Here is an 11,884-nt window from a genome sequence, read left to right on the forward strand (position 1 = left end):
CACCCCCCTCTATATTTCCCTTCCTCTTAAAGGGACATTATGTTTATAAACGCTAATTACAGAAACAGGTGTTTAGAGTGGATGAGGCCACTTTTCAGATTTATCAGCACTATTATGACTAAATATCTCTAAATCTGAAGTCGGTTGTCAAACTGAGAATATACTATTAATATGATATTAGGCTAACATGATTTCCTCGTTCAAACTCCACATCCACACCCTGTGGATGATAAAACACTTAATATTTTATTGGCTCCAGTTGATTAAAAATGATGTTAATCAGTCCAAATTGGATTATTGTGGGGCTACTGCACAACATTTTTCAACCAAGACAGAAAGTTAATTTAATAATAGTTTGTCATCTAGTCACAATTGGCATTTAGCGCAAAAATAATGCAGCTGAAGACTCCACCCATATTTTATTTCACTTGAAGAAAAAGGAGAGGCATGCAGTAAACTTCAACAAGTCTGTAGGCAGGACACTCGTAGGAAACCTACAAATATTGTTGTAATTTGTTACCTTGTAGGCTACAGGAGATGGGCAGAATAACAGGAACACCTCACAGCAGTGATGGACTTTTTGACTTATTACCTCTTAAAACAAATGTCCACTTGGGACCCTTTCTTACAGTTGTCACATGTCAGCAGGTGATCATTTCAGTCAAACACCAAACCTTAATTCTACGCTTTATTCAGTGTAGTACATTGAAATATCTCTGTGATCATTTAGATTATTGTGATGTTTATAATGTTCCATTAATCTTGAGTATCATTGAGGTGTTGGTCCCAAATGTTTTGTGGCTGTATTTTGTTTTGGTTGTGTATTTATTGCATTACTGTCAGTTGGTTGTGTGATTTTGTTCCTCACATATCCAAGATATAATTAAAATACTCAAAATATATTGTTGTGACACACTGGGGAAAGGCTTTGTTGTTACATCCAGTTTATTAACACTAAACCTTGCCGCTATACCGGCTACTTACAGGCTGCAGCATATACTGAGTACACTACTTCAGTGCTTACAGCTCGGTGTTGATTTCAGTTCATTTAGGTTAAAATATAATCACATTTAGAGACTAAACCAAAATACTTCAGAGATTGTGGCTGTTATCCAATGTCCATCATGGTTTCAACAACTTTCTTGTGTTTGTGTTTCCTTCCTTTCACCAGCATCTGAAAATATACCTGTATGTTTTAACATTTCTAATGTTAATCAATCACTAAATATATAAAATTGCACTGTAATTAGAGAAGACAAGTCGATCATTATGGATACATTTTTTAATTCAATCATTCATTTCCATTAAAAAGCTGTCTGATATACATACCAGTCAAAAGTTTGGACACACCATCTCATTCCCCTGAATGAGAAAGTGTTCAAACTTTTTACTGTTACTGTACATGATTGAAGGATCAGCTTTACTGTCTGTGCTGCAACATTCACAACAGTCCCACATTATGACTTAATACTTGTTGGTTTGTGGAGAAACTAGTTTCATGTCAATGGGAGAAATGAAAGTGTGGTGAAAATTACTTGAATTGCACAGATGACTGCTGCTGCCTCCTAGTGGATGTTTTTGTGACATCAGTCTTGTTTTTCAAAAAGCCAGACTTCATTACCATGATTGATTTATTGAGGAAGCAAAGAGAAAAACACACTCGGCACTCTTTTAATTGCATTTTCGGTCTTTGATCATCTCAGCCAATTCACAAGCTGAGAAAGGTCACTATATCTGACCATGTCGTTAATGTTTGAGCAGGTAGAGATGATAATTTTTTTCTTACTACTCTTTCCATGACTTTTTTTATGAAGTGTGTTCAATGTTCATTGATCTAATAACCTGTCAGTGTTATTTCATCAGCCATGAGGTGATTTCAACTTGTAATCCACAATGAAAACTCTAATCAACTCCTAAAATTACACATTGAGTTTGCCTTGACATACACACCACTGAGAATAGATATGAAAATACACTTTTAGAAGTTTGGTAAAGTTACAGGTACTAAGGATCATTTATGTTTGTGTTGTGTTTTCAGTGTTGTTTTCCAGATAACCTGATCCAACTAATAAGTGTCATCTAACAGATCTCCTCCACTTTTCTATCCACAGTGAGTAATTAATACTGTCTGTGACTGGAACTGACTGTGTTTTACTTGTTAATGAGATTATAGTGACCATAGTTAATACACACAGTAGTTATAGTTTGATCTCTACTTTTTAAACTATAATCCACTATAATATTTGTATCTGCTTGTTTTTTCTACATCCCTGGTTGTGGTTGCATTGATGCACTATTTGTCTGAGATCAGCTTGGAACACAGCACGAGAAGTGCAGTTTAGCTCATTTGATTTCTTATAAACGTAAAATGAGCATGGTTACGCTGAATTCTGTTTGATATTTTTGTAATTCTCTTTTTAGTGTGGATGTTTTTGTAACATTGGTGTTGTTGCTCTTTAAAAGACTTTATTCTGCTTGATTTATCAAGGAAAAATACTTTTTATTACTCATCTAACTTCAGTTTCTGCTAAGTCTTGGTTTATCTCAGCCAACCTGAAGAAGGTCTCTATATGACTATGTCATTAATGTTTGAACCAGTACAGGTACTGACAGATCATATATCTTCTTTCATTTGTGTGTTGTGTTTTCAGTGTTGTTTTCCTGATAACATGCTCCACATGTATCTAGCTGCACGTGTGTTTGATAAAAGAACATTTGGTAATGACTAACCAGGGTAAAACACTATTTAAGGCTGGGATTAACACAGAAACTACAAAGTTAAACTGCACAGACTGACAGTCACAGAATGGAGACGACAATGTTTATTCCACTGCTGCTGCTGATCTGCTCTTCCTCCACGACTCAGCTTCAAGCGGAGCCTGACAATGAAATTATTCCACATGGAAAGCAGACTGAATCCCAGGGAGGGGAACCAGCAAATGCCTCTCATCACCCACTGACCTGTCCACAAGACATTCATGCTGTGCTGAGAGAGATGAACAGCTTGTTGACTGAACAGAGGGTGGAGATCGGGCACTTACAGAGAGATAATGAAGGTACAATAGTATGTCATGGAGTGACGGACGAGACAGAAATATTGTTTGCACAGAACATGTCTTATCACATCATTCTTTCCCCTTTTTTTTAGCACAGCTGAGAGAACTGGAGAGGCAGAAGATTGAGGTGGACAACTTGAAGCAACAGCTACAAGGTGTGTAAATCATCATGACTGATCATTTCTGAAATTATTCAGAAATACTTTAAATTACTGATAACTACTAAAGCTGAAGGCACTGAAAAGCCAGTTTTTCTAAATGTATTTACAAGGGATTTTTAATTACATAACATGTGACTCATCTCTTCTGGACTGTATTAAGTAGTTAATTTGGACAATATCCTGGTTTTGAATAGATACATCAAATCATTATGAGAACAGTGATGATAAAATACTTTTAACTGTCAAAGATTGTTTTCATAATGGTTTATTTCACATTGCCTCTTTTTTGATGTACTTAATTTCAGACCAGTCAGCAGAACTGGAGACTCAGAAGACTGAGGCGGACAAGCTGAAGCAACAACAACAAGGTATTGTGTGAAATGACTGATCATTTCTGTTTAAAATGACTCAGAAATACTTTAAATTACTGATAACTACTGAAGTTGCAGGAACAGATGTTAAGTCATCATAGCACTAGAAATACAGTATATATATTGAACAACGACTAATAATTCAAGATTACAAATGAGAAACAATAAGGTCACTGAAAGCAAGTTTTTCTAAATGTATTTACATGGGAATTTAATGATGTGTAACTTGATTTTTCTGGACAATGTTTTATTCAAAAAATATCCAGATTTCAGTGGATGAATCAAACCTTAATGAAAACAGTGATGATGAAATGCTTTTAACTGTCAAAAATGTTTTTTTTGGATTAATTTAATTTCAGCACATACAGCTGAACTGATCACCATTCAAGCCAGAACAAATGTCACAGAAAACCAGGTGGAGACTCTAAAGAGAGATGGAGAAGGTAAGACTCTAAACTAATTTAATATGTAGAGTTTTGTTGTAATCGTATTTAGATCATTTAAAACCCTTCCTAGAATGGTGAATAGTACAATAATACGCAGGAGAGTGATGTGTTTTTATAGATGTTAATAGAACTGGATTTATAGTTATTAATCATATTACTGTAAAATCAGTCACTTTAAAACTATGTTTCTCTCACTCTCAGCCAAACAGGTGGCTTTCTCAGCCTCTCTGTTGGCTTCAGGCTTAGGAACGGTCGGACCGTTTAACACACAAACTCCTCTGGTCTTCAGACACGTCATCACAAACATTGGAGACGCCTACAACCCAAACACAGGTACTTGAATTCACAAATTTTAACAATCACTTTGACTTTTCATTACAGCAGTTGATTGACAAAAAATGTCCCACAGGGTTTTTCATTGCACCAGTCAGAGGAGCCTACCACTTCGAGTTCTACATAGGTGCACATGGACATGCTTCACATCCTTCAGCTGCTGTGTTGGTCAACAATGGAGAGCAAATCATTATTGCATATGAGCATCAGCCTTCCCATTATGGGAGTTCTGCCAATGGCGTCACACTGCTTCTAGAGGTTGGAGATGTTGTGTTTTTGCGTCAGTGGGCTAACACAAGGATATTTGACAATTATTATCACCACAGCACCTTCAGTGGTCATCTGCTTTTCACCATGTGAGAAAGAAACAGTCCTTTTTCCTCACACACACTGTAGCAGTGTACCAGTCTTTACTGATAAAAGCTGTTTTAATAAGAGAAGGTTCATGAATTTTTCATCTGTGTCTGGATTTGCATCAAAACATACAGTGATAGATTGTGATGTGCCAGATTTTCATTTGATTAAGGACATGCAATAATTCATGAGAAAACTGTGATACTGATCAAAAATCCCTTATTTCACAATGTTAAGAAATACTTAAACTAATCCTGTATTTTGATCTGGATTCACATCAGCACCAGAAACTACTTACTGTACTTCCTCTTTGCTCTTTGCTCCATGTTACCTTTACTGTCTGATTTCTTTACACTGTGTTTTACTTTGTTTTATAGAAATGTGAATGCTCATGTGCTGTTGATGTTACTGTGAAAGGAAAATTCCCTCTGTACCTTTGAAAGCGTTTAGCTGTGCATTTGTTATTTGTAAGTATCTAAATATGCAACAACAACATCAATAGTTTGTACATATTAAGTGTATATTATTATTATCATATTCTCTTACATTTGAATAAAATAATAAACATCATTACAATACTATTTGTGGACTATTGTGTTTCAAAATGATCATAGCTGGCAGTAAGAAATGTAAGATTGGTCAAAAGTATTTTTATGGTTGAACAATGTTTAGACTCACTAGTTAAATATAAACTTTACTTTTTATGTAGAGTGAGCAAATATAATGTGCTCAACATATTCAAACATCTCATCAATAGCGCTGCCATGTGGCCAGTAATAAAACTCTTATTCTGTACATTTTTTATACCAAACTACTTACAACTAGAAACTTGGATCCAATAGTTGCACATATTTAGATTATTTGTTATATTCATCTTTTGGATATATAGCACCACCATGTGGCCTGTTATAAAGCTCCTTTGAGACAGAGCCCAATGCTTTGAATCAAATTTGCATTCATTGATTTCCTGTGATTTGTAATTGTTGCTTGTGCAGTTGGTTTCTGCTTCTTTTATTGTTTTTAAGCTTCGCTGTATAATACAATTGGCCTGGTAGGTTGTTTTATATGTTAAGCATGTAACCATAAGAGGAGTGTCTGAGTCATGTGTTTGGTACATGCATTGATACTTTCTGAACAGACAGTCAGTGGTGCTCCACTTTGGTCCAAACTGTAATATCTCAACAACTATTTGATAATTCTCCTGTTTTTGTCTATTTGAAACAGTAACTGTACAGAATAATACTGAGTGTGCATGTTGGTGTCATAAATGTAAAGAGATGTAGTCTGTCATGGACAATCTGTTTCCACTGTAGTCCAAATATCAACAAACCTTTTCTCTGGTTAGTCTCTCCCACCTTTTTAGTCATTTAACAATGACAACAGGTAATACAGAATAATTTAACACCTGCTCAGAAAGGGTGTAGTTGTATTTTACCGCCATATTGTAACTACAGTATCATAGATGCAATTAATTTTTAGTAGTATATTGTAACTACGTTCAAACTTACACATATGTAGCTGGTGCACAGCCTGCAGAAACACAATCTGTTAAATAATCACATCAAGTGACTCTTCAAATAGCTTGCTTGGTCTGATAAACAGTCCAAAACCCACATATATTAACTTTACTGTGATATAAAACAGAGAAAAGGAGCAAATCCTCACATATGAGAGGCTGGAACTAGCAAATGCTCATCATTTCAGCTTGATAAATGACTTAAATGTTTAATGAACTATCAAAATTTTTGTTGATCAGTTAATGGACTAATTGTTTCAGCACTAGCTGACCCTAAATAATGAGTTATTCATTTGGGGGGAAACATTTGATGCTCTTCTTGGTTTATTGCTTTACTGCTGTAACTAACAAACACACAGTGGACGTCTCATTTAAAAAGCACACAGGTTTTATTGCATATCAATTTCATGTATAAATTCTTCATAGCATTGGAAAGATTACATTTGGTATACATTGCTATTCTACAGAATTAACATCAGAGTCATATCTTTTCAATGAAATTTCTCTAAAGTACATCTTCAATAATCACAAGCATCAAAAGAACTGCAATTTCAGAATTGTTCAATATTATTCTACAATCCTTTATTGTTTTTCATTATGTCTTCTCCCACAAGTCTTTTCTATGTCTTTCAGAGCCGCCTGCCCAAACATCTGTAAGGCAGTCAAAAACTTGAAGTCAAACCTACTAACCTAACCACATGTACAATAAGTGCATCTACGGATTTATTTTTTTCTTTTCTTTTTTTTCTCATTTTTTGATTTGATACACATTTCACAAATGGACATCATTATGACTGCTAAACACGTCATGCACAATATCTTTTTTTTTTGTTTGTTTTCAATAAACATAACAGAGGCGATATACAACTCAGATTCAAACAAAACAAGCACCATCCATTTAAACCCATATTTTTCAATGATTTTTTTTCTTCAGACAAATGCACCATTGTTTTTCATTCTTTAAAATACTATACAGTTAAAAAGAAACAATATGTATATTTTTACTTTCTCCTGTAACAGTGGGGGGAAAACAGCAACCATGTTCTATTATGCTGAAACATATTTCAGCGACCATCTGCCAGAATACTTTCTGAAGTTGGCAAAATGGAATACTTCAATGCCTTCAATTCATTTGCTTTACACAGCGCATACTTATTACAGTAGTCCATGACATGAATTACTACATATAGTCAACCTCAAAACTTAGCAACCCAAGTCTTTACATTTTATAACCACGAGTTGGAAAACAATGAGTTTACCATGAATGAAATCTCATTCAGTAGAATTATAAAAAGAGACTTCTGTCTTTAGAAAAATGAGATGTCCAAAATGTGTTTTAAGTTCTGGAGACCTAAGCCTGATCAATTTATGGCTTGGACCCATAATATGGTTTAAGTGCTAGTTTGAAAATACAGCATCAGGCCTAGTTCTGAAAGTCCCAATAGCATGGAGGACCAAGGCAACAATGATCAACAATGCTCATCCCCCCTGCCTTCTGCAGCTATCTACAGTTATCTACAGTAAATGACTCATACCCTCCACGGCACAGCTACCTTGTAGACCATATGGAATGAGTTTTCAGTATGATCTCAAAAGAGAAACAGGGAATATAAAGGTAAACTCATGATCAAGAGTTTCTCTTTTCCCCATTCAGAATCAACTAGACATTTTTTGTGTTAACATGTGTTAGAAGGACCGACCAGCAGAATTATGATGTCCATTTTAATACTATTTGTGGTTTACTTTATTTACTCTATTTTTTTGGTTTCATGAGTCCTTGCCTTCCTTCTTGCTTGGCCAGCGATTCTGTCGCTCCAACGCAGCAAAGACCAGATGTTCATGCAGATGTGACTGTGTTTTAGACTTTTGGACCAACTAATTCTTAAAAGAATATTAATTGTTCACACTAAATGGATCAAATGAAAACCAGAGGGAAAGGGGAGCTTGAGGTGGTAGAAACTAGTCAGATTCAATAGTGTGACAACATAATGCCCTTTTCTGACATTCATAGTGACAGTTGTCCAAATCTGCCCTCCACCCCATAATACCTGAACAAGACACATTCAGCATACTGGGTAAAATTGTTGAACTGAAGCAAGAAAAAAACTAAACACTGCAGGACGTTACAATGCCAAATAGGATCTAAAAGTAACTACAGCTATCTTTCACTATAAATAAAAACAATTAATTTCATGGGTTCTTTCCATTTTGGCACACTGACGCATCAGAACCGGAGATTCACAATCTCCCTCACGTTCTGACAGGCGTTCATTCCTTCAGCAACAAGAAAAGAGGGATAAAATGACTTTTCTTCATTTTCGCCCCTCCAGTCATGACAAAACAACCAAAAATAAATACATACACACACTTCTGAAATCAAATATATAAGAGCATAATAAGAGAAAAAAAATTATGACAGCAAATGCAAGCCCCTTGGAAATGAAATGATTGTCAGAGAACATAACATTTTCTATGGGTTATTTGGCACATACCACTCTTGCTATGAACATCTAGGTTATTTTGTACATCATATGACAATATCATACAATTTTGGTCCTTCTCTAAAATAATTATATTAATAATTTAGCACTGCGGTGCCTACAAAGAAACAATACTGTGGTATCTAAGAGGAAAGAAAGTAAATAAAATTAACAAATGATGTGAAATGAATAAGCAGAGAAAGACTTTCCTCATTTTTTTGAGTGTCATTTAAATTCATTTTCAGCATGATCACATTGGGTAACCAATTACAATGGCTAATGTCCCAGATAGCTCATTAAAATCACCAGTCACTGTGCACATTTGAACATTGAACATCATTCTCCGTGTAATCATTCAAAAAAATCGGCTTAAACAGTCTACTGGAACTGTCATTTCCTCAAGTAACATTTAGTGTGGTGCTATTGTTGATTCTGCAGTTAGAACTGAAACAAGATCAGTAAATGTGTCGCCCATGATTGGTGGGGGGAACCTGGAGACAATAGTGCACGCGCCCACTATGTTCCTGGTGTTGCTCCGGGTGAAACAGCACCACCTTGTGGACATACAGTGCTAATGCAGTGCTGATGCTGCAGTGCTTTTAGCAGGCGGTGTACACAGACTTTAGTGACATAGGACACATAGGAGTGATTTTTGGAGGGAACCTATACATTCAGTCCATGTTTTACCTCCTTCTCAGTGCGTAGAGTTGTTTAGTATTGACATTAATTGTAATGAAAGAAGGTATAAGGTTTCTGTTCAGTTTCTGTTGAAACAGGAGATGGGCAGAATAACTAAAACACCTCAAAGATTACTGTGATGTTTTAATGTTCCATTGATCTTGACTATCATTGATGTGTTGATCCCAAACATTTTGTGGCTGTATTTTGTTTTGGTGTTGTATTGGACTGTATTATTGCAAGTTGGTTGTTTTGTTCCTTACATATCCAAGATATAATTAAAATACTCAAAATATATTGTCATGACACACTGGAGAAAGGATTTTTTTGTAACATCCAGTTTATTAACACTAAACCTTGCAGCTATACCAGCTACTTACAGGCTGCAACATATACTGAGTACACTACTTCAGTGCTTACAGCTCGGTGTTGATTTCAGTTCATTTAGGTTAAAATATAATCACATTTAGAGACTAAACCAAAATACTTCAGAGATTGTGGCTGTTATCCAATGTCCATCATGGTATCAACAACTTTCTTGTGTTTGTGTTTCCTTCCTTCCACCAGTATCTGAAAATATACCTGTATGTTTTAACATTTCTAATGTTAATCAGAGACTAAATATATAAAATTGCACTGTAATTAGAGAAGACAAGTCGATCATTATGGATAAATTTTTTAATTCAATCATTCATTTCCATTAAAAAGCTGTCTGATATACATACCAGTCAAAAGTTTGGACACACCATCTCATTCCCTTGAATGAGAAAGTGTCCAAACTTCTGACTGTTACTGTACATGATTGAAGGATCAGCTTTACTGTCTGTGCTGCAACATTCACAACAGTCCCACATTATGACTTAATACTTGTTTTTGGTTTTGGGAGAAACAAGTTTCATGTCAATGGGAGAAATGAAAGTGTGGTGAAAATCACATAAATTGCACAGATGACTGCTGCTGCCTCCTAGTGGATGTTTTTGTGACAAAAGTGTTGTTTTTCAAAAAGCCAGATTTCATTACCATGATTGATTTATTGAGGAAGCAAAGAGAAAAACACACTCAGCACTCTTTTAATTGCATTTTTGGTCTTTGATCATCTCAGCCAATTCACAAGCTGAGAGAGGTCACAATATCTGACTGTGTTGTTAATGTTTGAGCAGGTAGAGATGATAATTTTTTTCTTACTACTCCTTCCATGACTTGTTTATATGAAGTGTATTCAATGTTTATGATGACATTGGCATCTCCATAACAACTTGTCAGTGTTATTTTATCAGCCATGAGGTGATTTTAACCTATATAATCCACACTGAAAACTTGTGAAATAATCAACTCCTAAAATTACACATTGAGTTTGCCTTGACATACACACCACTGATATAGATATTAAAATACCCTTTTAGAAGTTTGGTAAAGTTACAGGTACCAAGGATCATTTATGTTTGTGTTGTGTTTTCAGTGTTGTTTTCCAGATAACCTGATCCAACTAATAAGTGTCATCTAACAGGTCTCCTCCACTTTTCTATCCACAGTGAGTAATTAATACTGTCTGTGACTGGAACTGATTGCGTTTTACTTGTTAATGAGATTATAGTGACCATAGTTAATACACACAGTAGTTATAGTTTGATCTCTACTTTTTAAACTATAATCCACTATAATATTTCTTTGTGCTTGTTCTTTCTACGTCCCTCAGCCAATTTTTAAAACTAAATAGAGAATGTGTGTAAATACTACCCTCTCTAATACTCAGTGATAAAGAATTGCACATCTTGGCTGCCCTGGATCAAAATTTAACATATCAGTCCCCTCTGGTGGAGGCTCTTATTAACCTTGAGACAGCACTACAGATCGTTACAAACTGTTTAAGTGGTTGTGGTGCAAAATTGTGAATGATGTTATATAATCAACCAACAAAAAAAAGACAACAAAGTCAAAAGATGATGCTTTTTAAATATATCACATTGCTTTTTGCTTTCAGTGCTTGCTTGTGCATATTATGGAGTGGTTGCATTGATGTACTATTTGTCTGAGATCAGCTCGGAACACAGTACGAGAAGTGCAGTTTAGCTCATTTGATTTCTTATAAACATGAAATGAGCATGGTTACACTGAATTCTGTTTGATATTTTTGTAATTCTCTTTTTAGTGTGAATGTTTCTGTAACATTGGTGTTGTTGCTCTTAAAAAACTTTATTCTGCTTCATTTATTGAGGAAAAATACTTTTTATTTTATAACTTCAGTTTCCCCTAAGTCTTGGTTTATCTCAGCCAACCTGAAGAAGGTCTCTATATGACTATGTCATTAATGTTTGAACCAGTAGAGGTACTGATTGATCATATATCTTCTTTCATTTGTGTGTTGTGTCTTCAGTGTTGTTTTCCAGATAACGCACTCCAAGTCTTATCTATCTAGCTGCACGTGTGTTTGATAAAAGAACATTTGGTAATGACTAACCAGGGTAAAACACTATTTAAGGCTGGGATTA

General features: G+C 35.2%; 1 protein-coding gene across 1 annotated transcript; it reads left to right on the forward strand.

Annotated features, from left to right (window-relative positions):
- Positions 1-2,758: 2,758 nt before the first annotated feature.
- LOC137184297 (uncharacterized) lies at positions 2,759-5,291 on the forward strand. The gene is made up of 6 exons (XM_067591814.1): positions 2,759-3,056; positions 3,149-3,211; positions 3,523-3,585; positions 3,948-4,031; positions 4,236-4,367; positions 4,444-5,291. The coding sequence occupies exons 1-6, from the start codon at positions 2,807-2,809 to the stop codon at positions 4,725-4,727; spliced, it is 876 nt and encodes a 291-aa protein (XP_067447915.1). The 5' UTR covers positions 2,759-2,806; the 3' UTR covers positions 4,728-5,291.
- Positions 5,292-11,884: the final 6,593 nt, after the last annotated feature.

This window comes from Thunnus thynnus, chromosome 6, assembly GCF_963924715.1.
Source record: "Thunnus thynnus chromosome 6, fThuThy2.1, whole genome shotgun sequence".
NCBI lineage: Eukaryota > Metazoa > Chordata > Actinopteri > Scombriformes > Scombridae > Thunnus > Thunnus thynnus.

Excerpts from the sequence above, each read along its gene's own strand:
- LOC137184297 (XM_067591814.1), top strand. The coding sequence starts at position 2,807 with ATGGAGACGACAATGTTTATTCCACTGCTGCTGCTGATCTGCTCTTCC. Across the intron at positions 3,057-3,148 it reads CTTACAGAGAGATAATGAAG|CACAGCTGAGAGAACTGGAG; the intron begins GTACAATAGTAT and ends CCTTTTTTTTAG. Across the intron at positions 3,586-3,947 it reads GCTGAAGCAACAACAACAAG|CACATACAGCTGAACTGATC; the intron begins GTATTGTGTGAA and ends ATTTAATTTCAG.